This window comes from Oncorhynchus masou, chromosome 22 (genome assembly GCF_036934945.1).
Source record: "Oncorhynchus masou masou isolate Uvic2021 chromosome 22, UVic_Omas_1.1, whole genome shotgun sequence".
In the NCBI taxonomy this organism is placed as follows: Eukaryota; Metazoa; Chordata; class Actinopteri; order Salmoniformes; family Salmonidae; genus Oncorhynchus; species Oncorhynchus masou.
In genome coordinates, this window is record NC_088233.1 from 32,637,766 (window position 1) to 32,664,362 (window position 26,597).

The 26,597-nt window shown below is 44.0% G+C and overlaps 1 protein-coding gene across 2 annotated transcripts in view; it reads left to right on the forward strand.

The window, feature by feature from the left end:
- The window catches only part of roraa (RAR-related orphan receptor A, paralog a), a 292,895-nt gene that overhangs the window by 256,556 nt on the left and 9,742 nt on the right, over window positions 1–26,597 (forward strand). For both annotated transcript variants that reach the window (XM_064929949.1, XM_064929950.1), the window contains 4 exons: window positions 22,673–22,758; window positions 24,182–24,323; window positions 25,364–25,759; window positions 26,364–26,485. In XM_064929949.1, coding sequence (XP_064786021.1) covers window positions 22,673–22,758; window positions 24,182–24,323; window positions 25,364–25,759; window positions 26,364–26,485 — 746 coding nt within the window. The remainder of the gene's footprint in view (window positions 1–22,672; window positions 22,759–24,181; window positions 24,324–25,363; window positions 25,760–26,363; window positions 26,486–26,597) is intronic.

The window sequence follows — 26,597 nt, forward strand, 5'->3', positions numbered from 1 at the left end:
GTATAAATACACTGCGGATAATGGGGAAGATGGGCAACACCTGGAGGGGGGTGGAGACAAGCACAAAGACAGGTGAAGCAGATCAGGGTGTGACAGAAAGGCTGTTCCAGCTAGTTGGCTGCAGCAAACATCCAAATATGATTTAACAAGAATAATTTGTTATGAAATCGTCTTGGCACACTTATGTCTTGCATTTACATGATCGATGCCTCATGAACACAAACACATGATTCTTATTCTCTCCCAGAATTAAAAAGTACAAAATGATTGGCATAAGTATGCTTTTAATGTGAGGTCATAGGATCTGAATCCAATCAATGAAGTACTGCACACACAGTATATGACTTGACTTTGGCCCAGCTGCAGCAAGACGAGACTTGCATTATATGTAGTGTATACGATACGAGTAAGGTTTGCCATATGATGCTACAATATTTTTTAGTCGTGTTGTCATGGTGAACTATAGCTCCAGAAATTCTCCTTCCTGGCCTGCTTTAGCCTCTGATGGAACACCCACTGAAAGTAATCTGTTTGCTAACCACTGTAGTTCACTGTTAGACATACAGGTTAGGACATCATTGTACAGAGGTGAACCCGAGCCCAGGTATGTTCACCTTAGCTGAGGGGTGGAAATCCCGGTGTCGTGGCTGAGTTTGGTATTTATCTTGTTTTACCCGAATGGCCAGTTTAGGCCTAATCCCTGTCATGGTGTGTCAGGGCCTCGAAAATGCTTGGCTTAATTTTCAGAGACCAGGATGCCCAGGCAGGCAGGCGACTATTCCAGGCCTGGCCTAGTGATCAGACCCAGTTCCCTTATGTGCCTGTTGCTCGCTGCATTTACATAACCTGCTGCAGTTCTCTTTAGTGGGCAAACAATAGAGGTCAGGTCACGTGGTTATTAGGACAGTGGGAAATTCTTTCATGGGAGCTCCGTGTTTAGCGGTTTGATGTGCTGTGTTGCAAGTAGGCTAGACCCCCCTCCCACCCTCTCTTGTTATGTTATCTTGATATGGTTGTAAGGACATAATAAGCCAATGTCTTACCACGACCTAATCAATTCCGGGCCATGTAAATGTAGCTGTCAGTTGGGCACTGCCTGTGAATGTAGCCTTACCTCCACACCTACTCAGAGGCCTGTGATTTACACTGTTATCTGATGAGCTGAGGCTACAGGATCCATTAGTGCCCATCTAGATTACATCAATTAGACCCCTGGCCCTAGCTGCCACAACTTCACAATGCCATTGGATGGAGTGATTAATGACAGTTTGACTGGATGTTATATAACTGACCTTTTGAAAGAGTCAACCTTTTATAGCCTCTGTTGCTATTTAAAATACTTGCAGGGCCATAAGGGACATATTTGTGTTGTCCTGTTGTCTTTGCCTAACATATCTATTAGGGCTGTTCTCAACTAAAAAAAATATTGGTAGACCGAAAGTCGTCTGTTCTTTCGACCAATCGATTGGTCAAAATGTTTAAAAGTGTATTTTTCCATATATTTTTTTTACCTTTATTTTACTAGGCAAGTAAGTTAAGAACAAGTTCTTATTTTCAATGACAGCCTAGGAACAGTGGGTTAACTGCCTGTTCAGGGGCAGAATGACAGATTTGTACCTTGTCAGCTTGGGGATCTGAACTTGCAACCTTTCTGTTTCTAGTCCAACACTCTAACCACTAGGCTACCCTGCCACCCCCATATATAGACACCCCCCTGTGTTTTAATAAAATCAACTATGTGCTTGTCTGATGCTGTTTGATGGAATATGACACAAATGACTCAAGAGGGAGCCATGGATCAAGATAACCAAAAGAGAGAAACCTTAACCTGACCATTCTCCTCCAGCTCCTGCTTGCTTTCCCAGATTCTCCTGAAGTTGCCGGTAATAGGCTACAGGAGGAGACAGCAATGTGAAATGCCAGTTATGGTTTTCATATGCACATTTTTGTGGAACAATTTAATTTATAATAACGTCTTTGTATATCAAAATCATTGTCACGTGGTTAATACATTTTTTTATCCAACTCTAAATGAAAATGATACAAATCTAAAAAGTTAATTATATTTCCAACTATGTAAAAATAGCCTACATTAATACAACAAATAAAAACATTGCAGCCTGCAGATAGAAAATATCCTGATGGAAATAAATATTCTATAAATCACATTGGCTATGCATGGCCTGTCTGCAACGAACTTGAAACATTATTAACTATCAATTTAGGTCCAGCCTAAAGCTAGCACTAGCTAACTTGCAACATTGTATGAAATATTCTGGGCCCTCAGTTTCCCACACCAGTGAGCTGGGACATACACAGCTGTAGGCTATTTTGCACAAGGGATTAGTGCTCATCAGGTAGACATATTTTATGACGTTTCCACTGGATCAGAGCATGACATTTTCCCCTTTCATGAGTGGTTATGGAAAGGGAGAAATGGGCTTCTTTATATGCCTATATTTGTGCGCATGCCAGGTAGCCTATAGGCCGACTTCTATGTGTAATCAGGTGTGCGTCCTTACTCAGCATTGACAGTAACACTCCAAACTAAAGACAATTACTAAATTGACAAAACTCGTAAATGGAATGAAATAAACCAAGACTTGTTTCTCACAAGTGTAGCATAGTTGAGTGCTCTGCAAACACAGTGTATGTACCCTTTGACAATGAGAAGGGTAAACGATTGGAATAATAATATATTGAATACTTTAACATAAATTACCATTGACAAACAAACATGGTAGATTGGAAATGATAGGAATTAACGGTAAATGTAAGCTACTACTGGTGATATATGTAATGGGGAATTGATAGACACTAACAATCAAGGCAAACAATTCACACAATTAACTTATGAGCAATGAATGTGCACAAATTGTCAGGAGAGCAACTTGCATTGTGTATTTTAGCCACACTCCTCTTCTTCTTGGACTGTGCCATCTACACAGCCTCCACAATGGATTAGTCTCAGCCTCTGCAATGGATCAGTTCAGTAAGATGGGCGTGAATCAGACAGGTGTCTCATATGCCATAACATTTTTTATATATATTGGCTACAACAAAAAGCAGCCAAACGAGCAAACAATCGACCAGTCGACAAATTGGGGTCAGCCCTATTAGCTATTACAATCAAGATTTCTAATTTGTATGTTCAAATCTGTCAGGTCTTCACATTGGTCAAGAAGGTCAATGTAAGAGCAACTGTAGAGGACCTACCATTAAATCCTGTGAACAGCACAATACATTGAATAGTAAGGACCCAAGGCCTTCGTAGCATTAGAATGCTTGATTATTCAGAACTAGTCTGGAAAATACATTATTCTATCCAATTAATAAGCAAAGAAACAGCATGTTCTTCCAAGTGATTTCTGAGAAATATTCAAGGCGTTGTAATTATTGGCAAAAGGCATGTCAAAGCCAAATTCAGATAGCTGTTTGGAAGTCTCCATTTCCATCTAGTCAACTCTCTTTTTAATCTCCCTTTGGTTTTGATAAGGGAAAAGGAACGTCAATCAGCCAAACTAATGGAATGTGCGTATTGTAATTCGCTCAAAGGGAACGGTAAATTGAAAAGAGTTTGCAACCTTTTAACATACACACCAGCGCTGACAGTCAAGCTCCATTATCTGACAGCTGGAGAAGTTAAAAATAACTGTGCTCGCAGCAAATTAGACGTATCATTTGGCTTCTAAAGTGAGAGATGAATCTGTGTGTGAATGCTCCTGCCATACCGTGACACAAGGGCAATATATCAGCCTCTGTTTGTCTGTCTTTTTCATAAACTCCAGATGGAATAGTAAACAGATGAAGCAATTTAGTTCCGAGAGTCTTTTCTCTGAGTCTCCTCCATCAATCTTACAGTCAGGTAGCAGCCGCCCAGTCACCATACCCATTTACATTACTGTGCTCTGCCCAAGCCAAGGTGCATAAATCATTGTTTCGCTACATGCAAGGTTATTGCTATCGCTCAAAGCCAGTACTCAGAGTGTTTCATATGTAACCTTTTTATCTGACTATAAATCTGATATCATTGCACATATACAACGAGTCAAAAGTTTGGACACATCTACTCATTCCAGGGTTTTTCTTTATTTTTACTATTTTCTACAATGTAGAATAATAGTGGAGACATCAAAACTATGAAATAACACATATGGAATCATGTAGTAACCAAAAAAGTGTGAAACAAATCCAAATATATTTTATATTTGAGATTCTTCAAAGTAGCCACCCTTTGACAGCTTTGCACACTCTTGGCATTCTCTCAACCAGCTTCATGAGGTAGTCATCTGGAATGTATTTCAATTAACAGATGTGCTTTGTTAACCTTTTCACACGTAAGCTCCAAATATCTCTAACGGTCGCCCCCGCGTGAGGTGTTTTATGCAGGTGATGTCAGAATGCACTCACTGTTCCAAAATGTGATTATTACGCAACAGGACTGTCACGTTCTGACCATAATTCCTTTGTTTTGTGTTTTGTTTTAGTATGGTCAGGGCGTGAGTTGGGTGGGTTGTCTATGTTAGTTTGTCTATGATTTTCTATTTCTGTGTTTGGCCTGGTATGGTTCTCAATCAGAGGCAGCTGTCAATCGTTGTCCCTGATTGAGAACCATATTTAGGTAGCCTGTTTTCCATTGTCTTTTGTGGGTGGTTATTTTCTGTTTAGTGTTGGTTTGCACGTTACAGGACTGTTCGTTGGTTGTTTATTGTTTTGTTTTCAGTGTTCATTAGAATATGTCAAATATGAAAACTCACCACGCTGCACCTTGGTCCTCACCTCCTTCCCCGGACGACAAGCGTTACAAGGACAGTTAACATGCGCTGCCTGCTAATTATCTATAGGCTATGTTTCAACTTATCAATGGATTTACTAACAACAGTTTGAATTGAGGTGTGTTCCGCCTCCTCATTAATTCACATAGAAGTAGTCCATTTCAGCGTTGCGGACAATTTATGTTTGGGCTTTACTGACCCGGATAAACTTCTCTCTTGATTGCGCATATCAAGTATGCATATATTTGCGCAGTCTTGCAAGAATTGGAACATTTTCTTGCTGGCGCTCACTTTGCCTTCCTTGTTGTTTTCCTCACACATAATAACTTTGTGTGCGTTCCTATCAAAGTAAGCTCCTTATTTTCTGTATATCATGTTGTCATTTCTACTGTAGGCAATTATAGTATGTATGTATGTATGTATGTATGTATGTATGTATGTATGTATGTATGTATGTATGTATGTATGTATGTATGTATGTATGTATGTATGTATGTATGTATGTATGTATGGAGCATCATGTATTTACACTTTTATTCACGTTTGCAATTACTGGTGACAAATCATGCATTCCGATTATTGCATAGATTGTAATGGACACCTATGATGTGTGTAAAATACTTTTGAAGGTTGTACTGATTATAATGAGCTAAGCTATTTGCCAGTTATGTATGTTTGTTGACATTATACAATGCATTCTGGGTGTCACGTAATCTGCCAGACCAAAGAAGTTATAATGAGGTGAAGGAATGGTTCACTCATCTTTTGGGTAAACTTCCAGAAGTGAATTAAGGGAAGTGGATGATCGTAGACGACACACCCCCTTCAACATGCATACTATAAATAGACCAAACTAATTTTGTCTCCTCTTATTATCTTTGGTTGATGAGAAAAAAAACAAGCATGGCGGTGGCACAAGCTACCCATCTTTGAATTACTTTCCATTTGTTTTACTCAATTATTTTGGTCAATGGGAGCTCACCTGTGATGTGATTAATTATAAATAGTAATTGCTATTAGCTAATTCATATTGTAGTTTATGTCAGCCGAGAGTTATACAAATATGACCACTTGTGTTACATCAATCTTTCCTCAGTTAGCGCTCGGACAAATGTAGCCTAATATTTTCCGGTTTGGATTATTATGTTATGCTGCAGCTACTTCTGTGAATGTCTGAACATTGCATCCAAAAATAAACTGCTCACATTTTGGACATAACCTTGTAAGGAAGGTGTTTGTGCAAAATTTTCTGAAAAACTGTGTGGCCAGCACAAATGCTGATTGTTGAGTCATTCGAAACTAGACGTTCTAAATACGCGTTGTAATCACACCGGTTTGATCATACGCTACAGGGGCCACTGTAGAATGATCACACCCGTGTATTGGTAAGTGTGAATAGGTTAAAATAATTTATTTCCTTAATGGGTTTGAGCCAATCAGTTGTGTTGTGACAAGGTAGGGTTGATATACAGAAGATATCCCTATTTGGTAAAATACCAAGTCCATATTATGGCAAGAATAGCTCAAATAAGCAAAGAGAAACGACAGTCCATCATTACTTTACGACAAGAACTTTGAAAGTGCAGTCTCAAAAACCATCAAGCGCTGTGATGAAACTGGCTCTCATGAGGACTGCCACAGGAAAATAAGACCCAAAGTTACCTCTGCTGCAGAAGATGAGTTCATTAGAGCTAGCTGCACCTCAGATTGCAGCCCAAATAAATTCTTCACGGAGTTCAAGTAACTGACACATCTCAACATCAACTGTTCAGAGGAGACTGCGTGAATCAAACCTTCGTGGTCGAATTGCTGAAAAGAAACCCCAACTAGAGGACACCAATAATAAGAAGAGACTTGCTTGTGCCAAGAAACACAAGCAATAGACATTAGACCAGTGGAAATCTGTCTTTTGGTCTGATGAGTACAAATTTGAGATTTTGATTACAAATTTGAGATTTTTGGTTACAAATCTGATGATCTCCGCATGTGTGGTTCCACTGTGAAGCATGGAGGTGTGATGGTGTGGGGGTGCTTTGCTGGTGACACTGTCTGTGATTTATTTAGAATTCAAGGCACACTTAACCAGCATGGCTACCAAAAGCATTCTGCAGCGATATGCCATCCCATCTGTTTTGCACTTAGTGGGACTATCATTTGTTTTCAACAGGACAATTACCCAAAACACACCTCCAGACTGTGAAAGGGCTATTTTACCACGGAGATTGATGTCGTGCTGCATCAGATGACCTGGCCTCCACAATCACCCGACCTCATACAAATTGAGATGGTTTGGCATAAGCCAACAAGTGCATCCCAAACTTGCTCTATGGAAAACATATTTGGTGAATATGCAGGCCATGGAAGAACTGAGACATTTTCAGCTTCCAGGAATTGTGTACAGATCCTTGTGACATGGATTATCATGCTGAAACACGAGGTGATGGTGGCGGATGAATGGCAGGACAATGGGCCTAAGGATCACGTCACGGTATCTCTGTGCATTCAAATTGTCATCAATAAAATGCAAATGTGTTTGTCGTCTGTAGCCTATGCCTGCCCATATGCCTGCCCATATCATAACCCCACTGCCACCATGGGGCACTCTGTGCACAACGTTGACATCAGCAAACCACTCTGCCACACGACACCATACAGGCTATCTGCCGTCTGCACAGTACAGTTGAAACCAGGATTCATCCATGAAGTGCATGTTTCTCCAGTCCCAGTGGCCATGAAAGTTGAGCCTTTGCCCACTGAAGTCGGTTACAACGCTGAACTGCAGTCTGCTCAAAACCTTGGTGAGGAGAACGAGCACGCAGATGAGCTTCTCTGAGACAGTTTTTGACAGTTTGTGCAGAAAGAAGCCAGATGTGGTGGTCCTGGGCTGGTGTGGTTACACGTGGTCTGCGGTTGTGAGGCCGGTTGGACGTACTGCCAAGTCTCCGAAACAACGTTGGAGGCGGCTTATGGTAGAGAAATTAACATTAGATTCTCTGGCAATAACTCTGGTGGACATTCCTGTAGTCAGCATGCCAATTGCACACTCTGTGGCATTGCGTTGTTTGATAAAACTGCACATTTTAGAGTGGCCTTTTATTGTCCCCAGCACAAGATGCACCTGTGTAATGATCATGCTGTTTAATCAGCTTCTTGATATGCCACACCTGTCAGGTGGATGGATTATCTTTGCAAACTATAAATGCTCACAAAAAGGATGTAAAACAAATGTGTGCATAAATTTTTTTAAATTTCAGTTCATGAACTTGGGACCAACACTTTACATGTTAAGTTTATAATTTGGTTCAGTATATTTCCATTATTCTGATTCCTGTTTCACCTTGGTGATGCATATCCTTGTTTTGATCGCGCACGTAAATACCTTAAAGACATGCTTCAGAACTTTGGCAACTCTAAGTATTTTTTAAACCTCCTGCTTTGGGCTGGATGTGTCAATGTGTAGTTCATACATGCATAATCTATGAGCAGAATTATGGTTCTATGGTTCTCTCAATTAGCCACGAAATCCATAGTTTGAAAGACACAGTTTTCTGGAAGCTGTGCTGTGCCATTTTCCTTACATTTTCCCCCATGTGGTCCAGTCCCTAGCAATTCGAGTTCAACCAATGAGATTCAGCTCCTCACCATTTCAGTGACAGCTAGCAAGAGGCACATGATGCACACACAGCAGAGTGCGAGAGAGAGCAATGACGTGTAGCACATATCTGCATATTCAGTATGTGATGTCGTGTAGTACGCAATTTTGAGGGACCATTTTTGTCTTGTGAGTGCTACTTTCAGAACTACTGGCTAAAAAGTATACAAAAGTATCTGAGAATCTCTTTAAGCCCCAGTGGATGTCAGAAAATGTTATAATGTAAAGGATAAACATGTCTGGATTTCACTGTATACTCAAATACATTTGACTGAGTATGGCCCTTATCCAATCCACTTTTTTGATGTAGTCTATGACACCTATCCACAACAACATACGACATGATGTGATAGAAGGAGAAATGTGTTAGATCAACAGAATGAAAGCCCACCTCTCTCTTTTGGTGCACATCTTTGACACATGTGTTACTCATGTCTCTCATTAGGGAAGATTTACGCTGGAGGCACCTTCTCTGTAAATTTTCAAAGATGCCTTCTCCCGCTTCCTGTGTGTGAGTGTGTGAGTGTGTGTGGGGGTGGGGGGGTGGGGGGGGCTCTCTCAGATGTTTTCCCTCTTTGTATAATCTCCACCTTCCCAACTCAATGGATTTAGCCTGACCTTGAATGAGACAGGGCTCAAATTGCAGCAGCATCTAAACATCAGAGCGAGCACACCATTAACATAGCCCTGGACAAGCCAGTACATTAGACATAGGGGCAGACATTGATTGTTTAATTAACTTTCAATGAATGCCTGGGAATAGGACAGCTGACAATTGGCAATGCTTTTATCCCCATAGCAATTGCCTGCTTTTTATGGGATGCATCTAAGCCACCAAAGAAATCAAATCTTTACGATGCAAAAGAGGAAGCTTTTTCTACTTTACGTGCACATATGAATTTTGGAATCCAGTGTTAACTCTATATTTGGATTCCACTGGAGTGGATTAAGGTTGTTTTTTTTTACTGCAAACCCACGGGATTCTGGGAGACATAAAAGAGGAGGCTGTTTGCATCCATGCTATACAAATAATTGCAGGTTTGAAATCGACTGTAATTTCAAGCACCAGCTATATGGGAGAGTCTTGCTTTGATGTACAAATCCAGAATTCACGGGGGATTAGCATCCCAAAGGTTAGCAGTTGCTAATTATGGGAGATTGGTTCTACATATCTAACAAGGCAAGGAGACAGTCTTAATAAATAAGATGATTCATAAGGAACAGGGATAAGCGATAAGAAGGATGTATTTTATGTCACATGGAGTGATACCCTGTAATGCCCCTCTTCTCCTTATGTGTTGGAGTGTTAATGGACTGAAGCTGTGCCTTCTCTATTTTGTTCACAAAGCATTGGGATTTTACAGATTTTATATGATATCTTAGAATGTTATACCTTGATTGTATTTGAGAGTTCCTGTAGTGTAACAAAATGCTTGTTACTATTCTACCAGCAGACCTTGAAGCTGCATTATCATAATCCCTAGTTCCATTCCACTAACCACTACTAGCTAAATGAATCTATTATTTTTGCCTTGAGCATGAGAGGCGATAACAGAAACATGCAACAAAATGCAATGAATTAAACTGAATTTAAAAACACCCTCTTAGTTGAGGTTACCTCATACAGCCCTACAGTGGATTATTTTATTTCATATTGTTTTATGTACTTGACTTCCTGTTTCATTTAGTTATCTGACCATTATAGGCTTGGCATGCTGTTAACCCTTACAACCTCGTTCCGCTTTTAATTATCAGTAGGAGAATGTATTAAGGAGCAAGGGTTCCTATACTTTTTTGCTTCGTGACCCACCAATTGAGGTGTTTGGTCACAACCCACCATAAGAGTTGAGCGTAAAAAAAGTAAAAAATATAATCTTTGCAGTGGAGAGAAAATGTTTCAGTTTTAAAGCAAATGTTCTGCAATTCTAAATATTTTGCCATGGAGCTGAAATTAAATGTTGCACTTTTAAAGCACATTTTTCTGCATTTCTGTACATTTTTCCATGGAGCTGAGAAAAATGATAGTTTTTTAGCTTTGACAGCTTTGCACACTCTTGGCATTCTCTCAAGCAGCTTCACCGGGAATGCTTTTCCAACAGTCTTGAATGAGTTCCCACATATGCTGAACGCTTGTTGGCTGCTTTTCCTTCAATCTGCGGTCAAATTCATCCCAAACCATCTCAATTGGGTTGAGGTCGGGTGATTGTGGAGGCCAGGTCATCTGATGCAGCACTCCGTCATTCTCCTTCTTGGTCAAAAAACCATTACACAGACTGTTGAAAAACAAATTATTGTCTCACTAAGCACACACCAGATGGGATGGTGTATCGCTGCAGAATGCTGTGGTAGCTATGCTGGTTAAGTGTGCCTTAAATTCTAAATAAATTACATACAGTGTCACCAGCAAACCACCCCCACACCATCACACCTCCTCCTCCATACTTCACGGTGGGAACCACACATGCGGAGATCATCTGTTCACCTACTCTGAAGCTCACAAAGACACGGCGGTTGGAACCAAAAGGACAGATTTCCACCGGTTTAATGTCCATTGCTTGTGTTTCTTAGCCCAATTCTTCTTGTTGGTGTCCTTTAGTAGTGGTTTCTTTGCAGCAATTCGACCATGAAGGCCTGATTCACGCAACCTCTGAACAGTTGATGTTGAGATGTGTCGGTTACTTGAACTCTGTGAAGAATGTATTTGGGCTGCAATCTGAGGTGCAGTTAACTCTAATGAACAGCAACTTTGGGTCTTTTTTTCCGGTTGCGGTCCTCATGAGAGCCAGTTTCATCATAGCGCTTGATGGTTTTTGCTACTGCACTTGAAGAAACTTTAAAAGTTCTTGAAAGTTCTGAATTAACTGACCTTCATGTCTTAAAGTAATGATGGACTTTTGTTTTTCTTTGCTTGTTTGAGCTGTTCTTGCCATAATATGGACATGGTATTTTACCAAATAGGGCTATCTTTTGTATGCCAACCATGTCTGTCACTGTGAATAATTTATTTGGGCTGCAATTTCTGAGGCTGGTAACTCTAATGAACTTATCCTCTGCAGCAGAAGTAACTTTGGGTCTTCCTTTCCTGTGGCGGTCCTCATGAGAGCCAGTTTCATCATATCCGTCCAAATTGTATATTTTTGGTTCCAATCGCTGTGTCTTTGTGAGATGCAAAGTAGGTTAACAGATGATCTCTGCATGTGTGGTCGCCACTGTGAAGCATGGAGGAGGAGGTGTGATGGTGCTTTGCTGGTGACACTGTCAGTGATTTATTTAGAATTCAAGGCACACTTAATCAGCATGGCTTCCACAGTATTCTGCAGCGATACGCCATCCTATCTGGTTTGCGCTTAGTGGGACTATCATTTGTTTTTCAACAGGACAATGACCCAACACACCTCCAGGCTGTGTAAGTGCTATTTGACCAAGGGGAGTGATGAAATGCTGCATTAGGTGACCGGACCTCCACAATCCCCCGACCTCAACCCAATTGAGATGGTTTGAGATCAGTTGGACCACAGAATGAAGAAAAAAGCAGCCAACTAGTGCTCAGCATATGTGGGAACTCATTCAAGACTGTTGGAAAACCATTCCTCATTAATATGGCTGAGAGAATGCCAAAAGCTGTCATCAAGGCCAAGGGTGGCTACTTTAAAGAATCTCAAATATAAAATATATTTTGATTTGTTTAACACTTTTTTGGCTATTACATGATTCCACATGTGTTATTTCATAGTTTTGATGTCTTCACTATTATTCTACAATGTAGAAAATGGTAAAAATAAAGGAAAACCCTGGAATGAGTAGGTGTTCAAACTTTTGACTGGTACTGTATATATATATATATGTGTGTGTGTGCACAGAAAATGTCATCCCGCGACCCACAAGTGGGTCCCGGCCCACAGTTTGGGAACCACTGCAGTAAAGTACTCTCTCCTCCTCAGGCTCAGCAGCCCCTCCCCTGGCCTTGTAGATCGGACATGGCCATTCTGGCCTCTCTTCACATGGCCCTAAATTAAACATGTCCAGGACGAAGCGGGTGCCTGCTCTGCCTCGGGAAATGCTTTTTCATGTCCTAATGAATGTGCCTGGGGGCGTCCCACAGGGGGCTCCACTTCAACCCTCATTAGGCAGGGGGGGTTGTTTCTGTGCTCATGCTGGCGAGCAGCCTCCTGGAGAGGGAGCCCTCCCACCCTAGCTCCATGTCCCACGCTCTCCCACCCTGGCCTGGACCCCGACTTCTTATCCTCCCCTCTCTCTCCACTCCCCTCTCTGCCTGTATCAGACCTGACTCCGCACTTCCCTGATTCCCTTTATACTGTAAGAGGCCTAATCAGAGACGGGGTTGTCTTGGGGGAACCAACTGGTAAGCTGCACATTCCATAGAGATGACAGGGACACGCGGACCTTGGGACAGGAGCATGCTCCTGATGATGTTTTAATGGCCTTGTTTGGTTTGGACCTGTGATTTATTGCTGTATATACCAGCGCAAAGATTTTTTTCTCTTTCCTGATGTCAACTAAACTGTTTTTGCATGGGTCTTGCATGGGTCGGTTTTTGCACGGGTCTTCCTGTCTTCTGAGAACTTGTAATGAAAAAAAGGTTGACAGACTCATCAGGATTGTGTTAGAAAAGAAGCTTCATGACAAACCGTCCTGTCTTCATTAGTGGGTGTGACAGGCGAGCGCTGTGGGCCTTGCTCTGAGGGCCAGCTGTGGCCTTGGCAGGCTCTGGTAGGAGGGGGAGGAGAGGAGAGCCACTGTATTATTGTGGAAGTCCCTGTCTGTCTCCAGCTCTGGCTCAGTAGTTCTCTCCCAGTCTACCCTGTACGGTGTATCATGCTTCTCCAGTGGAAAGTATTGACTGCTTCCTGGTGTTGATGAAGCAACAAAGCATGGTGGCTTCTTGGTTGTGGTGATGCGAGGTGGTGGGGTGGGGAGGGAGGGATTTATTGACTGTCAGCTCCCACTCGACACACACTGGTTCAATCAACATTGCTTCCACATCATTTCAATGAAATTACCAATGTGGAATAGTCGTTGATTTGACGTCTGTGCCCAGTGTGCTGACTTTGCATCGGAACAGAATGGGCTGAAGAGCTGATTATTATTCCAGGGCTTTTGGGATGTGTTAATGCCATCATTAATCTTAGCACTTCTTTATTTGCCTGGGATTAAGCTCCATGGTACATTCCTTGACAGTCACCGAAGCAGGTTCACCTTCAGGTAGCAGGCAGTTAGGCAGTGAATGCTCTGCTCTGCCCCCCTTCTACAAACAAAGTGTGCAAGGTGAGAAGGATGCTTTTTGCATGGCTGCTTAATCCTGCCATGTTAAACAAAACCAGACCGGTGTTTATAGGGCTATGAAAACAGTGGTGCCTCACACGCTTTCAGCAGTCTGACCTTTGTGTGGCAGCAGACGAGTTGTCATACTCCTCGGTTATCTAGGAATGTGTTTCTTACAGCATGGCTCAACTGGGAAAGAGCATAGAACTACTGTTGTGGTGCAGGTCCTCTGCAGGAAATGGGGGGAAATAAATAGTACTTCTGCATACCCAGGAATGTGTATTTTTTTTAAAAAGTAACATTGTTTAATGTTAATGAATCCAATAGGATACAGTATCTCCCTGATAATAAATTGTAGTTTTACAGCATTATAAAAGTATTTTCTACAATGATAAGGACTACATTCACATTCATATTAATTAATTTGGTTTTAATCAGACAGATTAATACTACCAGCAGGAAAATTGAATAAATAAATAGATTTTAGTGTGCCTTGCAAATTTGATCAGAAATAAATATTTAACATTATGGCAATCAAGTGTTTGGAGTCAAATCATTTTGCACATTTAGTGTCATTAAAGATAAATGATGTGTGATGGAAGTGTTCACAGTGTAAGACGGAACAGTAATGTCTCTCGCTCTCACACACTTTCCATTTCACTCTCTGCACCTGCAGGAGAGAACCAAGTCAAGTTATCTGAATAGGGCTTTTGCTGCCACGTGAAAATGTAGTGGGACAGTGACTGGTTCCAGTGTTTGAAAAAGCTCTCTTTCTGAGGCTCCATGACACCGCTGATCCCTGGAAAGGTTGGGTGCCTCTAGTTTCAGCTCTATCTCCCTTGGATCTGTGGGGAACAGGACTTAGTATCCCCGCTAATGTATCAAGCCCATTTGTCTCAATCACACGTCCCTGGAAGTATCGCCTGGCCGTTGATGTACTTCATCTTGCCTTCTCTTTCCGTGCTGATGAGAACACAGGACCTTCAAACAGAGTGGCGGAGGTGGTGTAATGTCACTAGTCAGTCTACTACAATTATTAACTGTTGTGTAATGGAGGCTCGGACATAAATATAATGACATCCATTGTGAAAGCACTCTGACAACATTCTCTAAAAGGAAGTCATTCAAAGCAACCACTTATTCGGCTGCACATCTATTGTATCTGTATCATTCCCAATTTAATTTCAACAGTGTTTTCTGTCACAATGTATGAATTCTATTATCTTTAAAACTTCTTATAATTCAGTATGTTCTGCTGCATCCATAAACATCCCTCGAGCAACAGAATGATAGCTAGCCATGAGGTACATCACACTGTGCTGCACAGTACAATCCACAGGACATGTTGTGTAAGCTGATATTATAGTTAGGAAGGACTGTGACATACTCAGTGGTTGCTGTTTGATTCATGTCTTGACACACAAGGCCACCATGATGTTTAGCTGAGGGTCAGAGGGAAAGGCATCCCTGTTCATATGATTGGGAATTACTATTATATTGTGTGTAGATGATATGGACCAAGTGTTTAGCTACGTTAGCCTTATACCCCTGCCTACAATACAGTATCCTTTCCATTACTTCTGGCTCATGTGGAGCTTCCCTCGAGCTGATGATTGCTATCTGGAGCCAATCTGTGGAAGTTAGTCCGTGTGTGGAAACAGGTTTTCCTAAGGAGCGCACAGAGGGATGATTACTGTCAGCTGAAGTAATCTCCCTGCCTGCTCTCCGTGTGTGTTCTGGCTCTGTGCCCTTCACCCACTGACCCTGGGCATCAGCTTGAGCCGGGACCTCCAGCCTCCCCCTCCCCCCCCACGTAGGGACAGTAGCCTCTCACACACCGTCTGCCATGGGCATGTCCCAGCAGACAGGATTTATACACATGTTCCCTCCACGTGCACACACACACACACACACACACACACACACACACACACACACACACACACACACACACACACACACACACACACACACACACACACACACACACACACACACACACACACACACACCCACAGGGCGTTGTCTGGATGTCAGTCTGCTGTATGTTGTCATACATAACTTTACATCTGTCTGTGAAGAATAGAGTTTATAGTAAGGATCATATTCAATGAAGCCCAGCAGCAGTCAAGCTTCTTACAGAAATGCATATTAATGCAGCAATTGCAGGAGAAAGGAAGTGGTACGGCGTGACAATGGTGAATTCCCCTGTGCAATGGAACAAGTTTCTTTGTTGTTATGTAAAATTCTCACTGTATAATTGCACTGGATGTTTTGATGCTTTCATTCCTTATATGTCTCTGTGTATTCTGATGCCAGTATGTTGGCCTGGCCTCCAGGGATATGGAGGTAGAGAGGTTCTTAAGGAAGAGCATTGTGCTGATGACAAGCCTCAATCAAGCCTTTAACCACAGCCTGCTCAGCTCAAGTGGCCAACAAAACTTTGTAAGCCGGAGCAGGAGAGAAGACGCATAGCTCCCATAGCTCTGAATTTAAACAGCTTTCGAACGGATGGCTCCTGAAGCAGTCTATCTCCTGGTCCTCTGGGATTTTGAGTTCCACTCCAGTCCAGTGCCATGTTTCAGTATGTATCTGCCAACAAAATAAACAACAACACTCTACATTCAGTGTTGTATGAGAGATGACTAAGTACACACCGTGTGTTCTAAAAGCGTGTAAACATTTGCTTTTTTAAATGAAGATTCATTTCATTCCATTTAACTGTTGCAAATTGTTTGCCTCCCATCTCTCACGGCTCACTATGACTAACTGGGATCAGGGGCAGAGTAGGCAGAATCAGAATTAATACATAAGTGCATGCAGCAGTCTCCAGATTGACTGTGTTGTGGCATCAGAGCAGAGCATGCAGTGTGGCTCTCTCTCCCTCCTATTCCTGTCCTCCTCTGGGACTGGGACCCAGATACACAGTGAAAGAGGGAGAGGGGGCATGCCCTGTGGCACTGGAGTCCCCTGTACCAGGGCCCAGCTTCACCTGTCACTGATCAGAGGAAGGGGGAGGCGAGGGGGAGAGAGAGAAAGAGAGAGGGAGCTCAGGTGGAGGAGGGCGGGCCGTGCCGGGGACGGGAGGAGAGCGCCACCACACATTCTCCACTTCACGGCACTCGTCTGCTCTGTAAACCAAGGCTTTTGTTGTTTCCCCCAGAGTGCAACACACAGACTCCCAGTCAGGAAGCTCGTCAATCTTTGCCATAACAACACATAAATTAAACCCCAAATTACTGTTCCTCTGGCGGAGTAAAAGACATGGAGAGAGATGTCTCGTGCTGTGGTTTGGGAATACTCTTTCCCTCTTCTGCTCCCCCGCATTGAGGGTGTCAGAATGCATTTCAATAAGGCAGTCAGGTAAAAACAGAGGCAGAGAGGTGCTGCTGTGTTGTACAGGCATCTCAAGTTGGGCGGTGTTGAAATATTAATGGCCTCACACACAAACAAACACAGAGACACACGCATGAGTTCATCCCAAAAGCAGCCCTGGGCTATCGTCCAGACCTGGGTTTTAGCAAAGTCATTTCAGTTTGCAGTGCTATACAGGCATAATAGGGAAGCTCAGAGCGATTCCACTGAAAGTAGAATATCTTGAGTGATGGGGATCATAGCTTCGACTATGTTGATAGAGAGGAATTAGCATGAGGCAGCATAGAGACATTAATAATGCCTCAATTCTGCTTTTCTCTGTTCGAGTCCTCATGGTCTAAATATTGTTGGCTGGTTTGTGTGTTGAACGGACAGAGGCGCTTTAAAATGATGATACCGGCTTTTCCTCTGCAGGTGAATATCTGAATCTGATATCTTTGAGCTGCACTGAAGTAGAAATGTCACGAGGACAGACTCATGGTAATAAGCCAACAGGCTCCAGTCCCCAAACAAATAACACATTTATACTATTCTGTCTGTGCTCTGTACCACTGCTGTCCTTTGCCACTGACATTCAAATAACCTTTCTTCTGCTGTGCAATTGGGAATAAAAAAGTGCTCGTTCTGTTCCGTTAGACACCAACATGACAGCAGCGCCTTGGCAGATGAAAAGAGACAGGATCTGATTCTAGCTCTTGTTTGGCTGTCTGTCTGACTATCATGGGTTTCAATTTAGCATAGACTATCTTTATCAAACTACAGCTGATCTCCATTGCCAAAGGGGGAAATGAATCTTCCAGTCAAAATGTGGGGAAACTATGATATAAAACTGTGTAAACTGTATCTAGATAGAGATTCTACTAACATATTTCTGCATTGGAGCCCTGTGTGTAGTCAAGTGTTATTTTCCAACATTTGCCTAGTTGTTGTTGTGTTATTTGTCCCTGTTTGTTGGATTGGAGAGCCATTGCTAATCTGCCCATAATGCTGACCTGTACAGGCGCAGCATTGCTGTCCAATCACTTACATAATCTCCAACATGAGCACACTGGTTTGCATCATTTGGGCACTGACAGCTGTCAACACACAGGCAACCCCCCCCCCCCAGAACCACATCCATACCCTTAAAACATGCCCACCACTACAACTGCAGTCTTACATTTTCTGCCTCTTACCACAAATATGCACTGAAAAAAAAGAATGATCCATCTAATAGTGTTAGAAGGCACACCACAGATGTTGAGTCCAATGAAGAGGCAGATGGAGACATTACACCTCACTCTATGAGGTCTTCCATCACTCAGAGATATGTTGTATAATGTATTACTCTGTATGTAACACCCTTGTAGTAGACGCAGTCGTCCGTGAGAAATGATCTAGAAGCTGTGCCACAGCCCAGTAATGGGTTAAGCTTTCATCCTCAGTTTGTGTCTGTAATGTAAGGCAGCATCCTAATCCTCTAAACGTCATGTCAGTAGTCCAGTTGTCCAGGAAAATCTGAGTGTGCAGTAGGAATAACTTGGAGAGCCTCTGTAGGGGTTTGTTTATGTCAGTATTTGCACTGCCCTGCACATATTCCTGTGCTATTTCAATTGTATAGCACAAATTCAAAAAACCTTACTTGAGTAAGATCTGGGATCATATGGGGGTGAAGAATGCCATTCTGAAAAGGCTTTACCATTAGAAAATGAAAAGCTGCTTATGGTTGTTTTTTTGTGCCTCAGATGATGTGGAGCACGTTCACTACTAAACTGTAGATAACAATCTGTCTTCAATGAGTAGCGGTGTAGCATGACACATGACTAATACACATCAGCTTTTCACCATTAAAGGATCAACCTTTTTACATAATTGATATACCTTCAATATATTTAGTCAACACCACGCTTTTCCTCCCTCCTAAACTACGCTCTCCAGGTACAAATGAAACTATAGCATATTTGTGAGGCGCAGGGAAAATGCTCACTCTGACAACAACTGTCTTTGTGGTGCTTATGTCAGGTCTAAAGCGCTAGCTACAGAACGCAGTACGCTATGACAGGGTCCCGGGGAGCAGTTACCATGTGGAAGGCAAAACCTTTGTTTCATTTTGGAAACGGTTTTCTGTTCATTTCCTGGGATTAATAAGTTCAGTGTTATCTTCGTGTGGGGTTTGATCTCAGGGTGGTTTGGTACACAGTGAAGGGCAGAGATGGACACAGAGAGGGCTTGACATCCTCAGTCTCCAAAGGGCATTTATGTGATGTGAATCAGTGTCCTTGAACTGCACAGCGATGGACACAGACAGCATCTCTAACAAGTTATGGCGTATGACAAACCTAGGCTTCACTACTACATGAGGCTGACTACTACACAGTCCTCTCACCATGCGCTAGCCATTGTGAAAGTCGAAAGCCACCCACACCAGAGGTTGATCCTCCACCGAGGATCTTCGTCATTACCTTTTTCATTCTTTCTGTAGATGGGTATTTTGTGAATGCTGCCATATGATTCACAGTACATTATCTGTGTGCGTCAGCAGGTCCCCTCTCTCTTTGATGTGGCCTGTGTGTGGAGGCAATCTCACAGCGCTATGAGGAATGGGAGGCTGCTGAGTTGGGCTTTAGCATGGCTGACCGTCTCACTGTGCCTGGCTTTGATGTCCTAAACAGAGCAGGCAGGGCTGGCAGGCAGGCGGGAAGGCAGGGAGGCAGGCAGGGAGGCAGGCAGGGAGGGAGGGAGCACGGCAGGCAGAGAGGCATGGAGACAGGCAGGCGCTGTGAATGTGATCATCAGCAGTGAGCAGCGCTGGTCAAGCCCAGACACAGAGCCAGCAGCGAGCTTCACAATGGCAGTTAACACCATGGCTTCTGTCAATAGCTATTGACTTCCAGATCTGAAGTACTTAGGCACAAGGCCTTTCTGTTTGACCATCGCCCCCTGTGTGAATTAATTTTAAACCACTCACACTATCTGAATTGTAGTCTGACTGGGAGCCCCAGGACCAGTCATTCAAGATGGCAGCTTGCTACAAATATTGACTTGAACCCATGGCTTAGGTGACTTAATGGCTTATTTGATCTTCATGCTGTTATTATTCTCATGAATCTATACCAGAAAGCAGCTTATTTCACTGTGATTCTTCTTTTACATAGCAAACCACAAAGCCTACCACAGTTAGACTGGAGACAAACCCTTTTTTACTGTTGAGTGCACCGAGCATTCAGAGGCTTGTGTAGTAGTGTTGTCTGGTGAGGCTGTGTGCATTCAGGGCCTCACTGCTGCAGATAGGGCTTTGTGAGCCATCCTCATCAGTGTGTGCCCAGCACTGCCGTTTCCACTCCCTCTGCATTCACCTGATGTGGCACAGCCTCTGTCAGGCCTGAGCAAGCATCCAGCCAGCCCTGCCTCTTCAGGGGAGATGAAGGCATCTCGCAGCTACCCTCGGCAGCAATCTAAGCCTGGAGCTCAGAGCCTGGAGCCCGTGGGAAAGCGAGAGGGCTGGAAGTTGGGAGCTGGAAGCTGGGCTCAGAGGAGAGGATGCAGCTCCAGACACAGTCGGAGTGACAGCCCTGCACTGCCACCCAGTGGCCAGCGCCCACCAATACAGTCTTGTTTCTCCACCACAACCCCAGCCAGCCTTAATTACAGCACGCTTCACTTGTTGTGAGTGCATGTCAGAACAAATTATGTTTGTAATGAGGCTGAAAATGTTAAAGGAGTCGCAACACACTGCACCGCTAATGCTCATGCAGGGAGAGCACAAAAACAAACAATGGAGTGCACTGCCCATAATGCCAGTGTTCAAACAGAGATAACCAAAATGACAACCGTCTCGACACAATGCAGAAATTAATAATGATCATTTATAAAGTAACCCTCTCAGCAAGCGTGTCAAAACCTGGCTCTTGGTTTGTTTTCTCTGTAGTCTAGGCAGACTATGGGCAGTATGGGTCCTGTGTGGCTCAGTCGGTAGAGCATGGCGCTTGCAACGCCAAGCGTCGTGGGTTCGTTTCCCGGTAGGGCCACCCATATGTAAAAGTAGTGGCCCCAGCCGACTTGTAAGTCGCTTTGGACAAAAGCGTCTGCTAAATGGGATATATTATTATTATATTAACAGCAGGATACCAAGTCATCCGAGGTGTTTTCCATATGATAACTGACTGGTGTGTGTGCCACTGCTGTCTTTGTTCATTTGACTGAAATGTAGGCTAATTCTGCATCTAGGGGTGAGGTCTTGTTGACTTCTGCAGTGCTAACAGAGCCAGCTAACAGAGATTCTTGAATGGAGGGACAGTGTGTATAGTGGTAAAGGGTTGGTGGAACAGCGGCCCTCCCTTGGGCACGCTTCAGGGACACCGACATTATCCACATGACACAACAGACGCTCCCAGGCAGCTGATTAAATGGGCTCTGAGTCCTCTGGATGGAAGACCCATTTGATATGATCAAAATAATTTGAAGGGATTGGATGTGAAGGTGTACTAAAGTAGTACAGAGCTTCTATCTACTCTGGCCTATATGACAGACTCTAGGCCTGGTGTATAAAGCTTCGGGAGAGACTGATGTAATACCTTGCCATACTATAATGGCTGTAGTACATGTAGCTGGTTTTAGATGTTTAGAATGGGTCATGAGTAAAATTATACATTTTCAGCACTAGTAAGAGTAGGCTGTTTGATAGTACTCTTTGCTCTGATTGGCTATACTGTATGTGCATTTGGGTAAGGAGCCACTATAGAGCAGGGAAAGAACCCACTGTAATCTTTTCTCAGTGTAGATCAGATAGTATGGTTCGTCTGGCGCTACGGCGTGCTGTAACAATGGCAGTCTGAGATGCTAGCACTGTGGAGGAGAGCTGGGTTATAGATAGAGATCTAGTGTGGAGGCAGAGAGAGACGTTGTGTCAGAGGCTGCAGTGATAAACCATGAGAGCTGTAGGACAGGCTGGGGGTTCTGTGTCTGAGATGCCTCTCTGTGTTCCGCTGCCCTGTCGCCTGCTGCTCTGCTGCTCTGCTCCTGTGCAGGGAGCCGGGATGGATGAGATCTGTCCCCCCCATGACTGTGTCCTCTATGCCCACTAAATCACCCACAGGCCTGTCAGCAGCGGAACACTATCGACCTAACTGAACTCTACTGCACTTTACTACTGTCTGAAGTGACAGCCTTCATCCACTCCCACCTCACTGGGCCTCATATAGCTACTCACCATCCCAATAGGAAGGTTATCATTCTTTGTGGCCATACTGGGTTTTCTGCTGGGTATGGAGGGTTTTGAAGTTAAAGAGATAACATTAAGTAATTTTCTACACTGGGGAATAAGTTCAGTTATGTGGGTGAGTGGTAGTCTGCGTCATTTGTGCCTGCAATGTAAATCGACACTGTGTTTACAGTGGTTGGCTGGTGACTCAGTGAAGATTCAAAATGGCCTCCTTCATGCACGACTCAGTAAATATTCATTTAATGTTGTGTGGAAGTGAGGATTCAAAGCCACTGGATGAGATGCTTTTGAAGCGCAGTGCTCTTTCATATACCAACATGCTAAACATACTGAAGGCGTTTTACTGTGACAGCAAAATGTTGATTTGTTTTATTTTCTTCTCTCCAGCTCAAATCGAAATAATTCCCTGCAAGATCTGTGGAGACAAATCATCAGGCATCCATTACGGTGTGATAACATGTGAGGGCTGTAAGGTAAGCACCTAGAGAACTAACATGTGGGTGTTGGGGTGGGGTGGGGGGACAGGAAGCAGAAAAAGTTGCAAGAAAATACATTTGAACATGTTGTCTAACTTTTGAAACGATCTTTCGAGAGACGATAAAGTGTAAACTCACAGAGAGCATCATCATTAAAGTGGTCAAGCCTTACAGAGGACATCACAGAGCTCCACTTTTAGCAGGACAAAGTGACTCCTCTGCTTTGTACAGACTCTCCCTCTCAGGGACGTGCTGCTTCAGTGTTTCTGCTTCTGCTGCAGCTTGCTTTTCCTTCAAATAAAATCAGCAAAAGAAGTGCTTAGAATTTTTGAGGATTTTGGGCTGTTTGCTACAGTATGCTGCTTTTATCGAAGCACGATTTTTGTGCTGTTTCAAATATACCAGCCATTCACAGTGAGGTGGATTTATTTTGTGCTTCTAGTATATTCTTGTTCCTGTGCTTGTCACTAGGCAAGTCATTAATATTCTTCCAGCAGGCACCTTTATTACAGAGAGACAGAAGCTCTTTCAGCTGCTCCTCAGAGTCTCTCTCTCTCTCTCTCTCTCTCTCTCTCTCTCTCTCTCTCTCTCTCTCTCTCTCTCTCTCTCTCTCTCTCTCTCTCTCTCTCTCTCTCTCTCTCTCTCTCTCTCTCTCTCTCTCTCTCTCGCTCCCTCCTGCCTTGGAGAAACAAAACGCTAAAGAATAAACTGCTGAAATGTATCTTTAATGATTGCTAATTACTCCAGGCAGAGAGGCATTTAATGATATGTGCGAGTACAAGAGTTTGGACCATAAATCACAGCATTATTAAAGAGTGCTGCTTGTCACCAGCAGTTCGAGCCTGGCTCCTGTAATGGCTGCCATTATGAAGAAACTCGGCAGCTGTCAGCTGTTTTCTTGTAATTAAACAGCCAATGAGCAGATAATTAAGACATATGTGTATGGAGAAGTGGAGTGGGGCATGTTAATGATGTGCTGGAATCAATTCATTAAGTCAAAGGATGAGGATTCCAATCGGTGTGTGTATGACATCTTTTAGCACTGCACGTGTTGGAGCCCTGTTATTAATCAACACTAATTACACAAACTATAGAAAATACTGTCTACAATTATGATCATACCCAAACACACTACCCCCTGCAGTAAACTTTGTTAAAACACACCACCCCTTCAATAAAACGACATAGCTCTCTATACAACTGACACTAGAACACAATAGCCTTCAACACAATGGCAGTTCAGTATTCTATATTATTTCAGCAACAATCCCCTCAATAGTGATGAATACTGTCAATAAGAACCCAGTTAAACGCAACATTTAGAGAAATAAAAGCCTATCAGTCATTGGATACAGCAGTACCACTGTGGTTCATATTGTAAGCATGGTTGTCTCCACTCCCTCTCGCTCTCCTGTCTTAGGGCTTCTTCAGGAGGAGTCAGCAGAGCAATGCGGCTTACTCATGCCCCCGTCAGAAGAACTGCCTGATCGACCGCACCAGCCGCAACCGCTGCCAGCACTGCCGGCTGCAGAAATGTCTGGCAGTGGGCATGTCAAGGGACGGTACGTACAGCGTCAACAAGAGGGGAGGGGACAGACACACTTGCAAGACAGGACAACACATGCAAGTGAATAGGGCATTATGGGTAGATGATCCCATTGTTCTATGATATTTTTTTTTTGAAAGATAGATGTGACAGATTGTTATATCATAAACGCCAGAGTGGCTAGAGTAGGGAAGTGTGGACTAGACAGACGCCACTGTCTGTGTAATTTCCACCAGTAACTGGCGTGGCTGTGCAGTAAGTTGGCAGGTGTGACAGAAAGTAGAGTTGATGAACAGAGGGTCGTTAGGAGGTGTCATTAGTGCTGGACTGGTGCAGCTGAGGAGCAGTAATGGAAGCACACAGGTGAGTGTCTATGGGGGAGGAGGGACCTCCTGCTGGGCTGAATTGGGTTGGGCTGGGCTGGAGGGATCAGAGGAGCCTGTAATCAGGCCAGGCCTTTAGAGCCTTTCCGCTGCTCACACACATGGACACACACACACATGCACACACGCGCAAGCACACACGCAAACACACACACACAGACCACGCACACACAATCAGGACAGGCCAAGGTGACTCCTGCATTTACTCAGCACACCAGAGTCCATCTGCCCGCGCTCCCCTCTGCTCCGCTTACTTCCACTCTGTCCACACACGGGCCATCTGACACTCTGCCAGACCCCAGAACTCTGAGCTGAGGAGGCTCACTCTCAGGACCAGCTCTGTTTAGTGTGCAGGGCTCTATTAAACAAACTGTCTCGTGTCTGAGTGGCCTGTAAGCTGTGTAGGTTAGTTAGTTTGCTCTCCCGGGGTAGTTCTCATGCAAGTAGGATGTTAGTGTTGAAGGTTTCGTAATGCTGATTGCTCCACTAATACTTCCTGAAATCACAAATCTTACCTGTTATAGAAAGGCTAAACTGGAGTCACAGGTGAGTGTTATGTCAATGTGTCAGTAGTAAAGGAGAGTCCCTCCCTCCCTCCCTCCCTCCCTCCCTCCCTCCCTCCCTCCCTCCCTCCCTCCCTCCCTCCCTCCCTCCCTCCCTCTCTCACCTACAGCGGTGAAGTTTGGGCGCATGTCGAAGAAGCAGCGGGACAGCCTGTATGCGGAGGTGCAGAAACACCGGCTGCAGCAGGCGCAACGTGACCACCAGCAGCAGCCCGGCGAGGCAGAGCCACTCACACCCACCTACGGCCTCTCGGCCAATGGCCTCACAGAGCTCCACGACGACCTCAGTGGCTACATGGATGGCCACACCCCCGACGGCAGCAAGCCCGACTCAGCAGTCAGCAGCTTCTACCTGGACATCCAGCCCTCCCCTGACCAGTCTGGCCTGGACATCAACGGCATCAAGCCCGAGCCCATCTGCGACTTCGCCCCCGGCTCAGGCTTCTTCCCCTACTGCTCCTTTACCAACGGAGAGACATCCCCCACTGTGTCCATGGCTGAGCTAGGTGAGGAGCAAGGGGGAGATGGGAGAGGAGAAGGGGGAGGAGGAGGGAGAACAACTCAACCGTGGGGCAAATGACACAAAGGTTGCTTAAAATAGCAGGCGGTTGGAGACTCATCTCCAACACTCATTAAAAGAGCCTCTTTTTTGTAATTAGTTTCCATTAATTAGGGCCAATCAGGATCCAGCAGGGCACGCGTCTGGGGAAATCATTTTTTCCCTGCTCCCCTGTGCCTTGGAACTCCTTTTAACAGATGTGTTTTCAAAACCATTTAAATTCTTATACTCAATATTTCTCTCTGAGCAAATGTGACCTTTGTTTCAATGAGTAATATTGTGCAGCCGACCGCCCCTCCTCCCCGTGCATAACTAGATTGGGTTTGGCAGAACCTTCAGCTGGGAGCTTCCTGGAGGCAGTAAAAGGAAATGTCAACAAGCGTCTTCCCAGTCAAATAAAGCCCAAGCTCTCCACCTCCTTGAAGCTTTGTAAATAAATCATATTTTCATGTGGCATAGTTCATCTGTGAGCTCCTCCCATTCCCCTTGAGCAGCGTTCAGGTCTGACACTGTTGTGATGTGCTGTGCTGCGCTGTTTGGTTGTGTTGCAGAGCACCTGGCCCAGAACATCTCCAAGTCTCACATGGAGACGTGTCAGTACCTGAGAGAGGAGCTGCAGCAGATGACCTGGCAGGCCTTCCTGCAGGAGGAGATGGAGAGCTACCAGACCAAGGTACTGGACAGTACACTACACGTCCACCAGCATCACCACTATCACTACCACAAAGCAGTACTCACACGAGAACTGCTTTACCTGCCTCACTGTTCTACAAACACAACAGAGC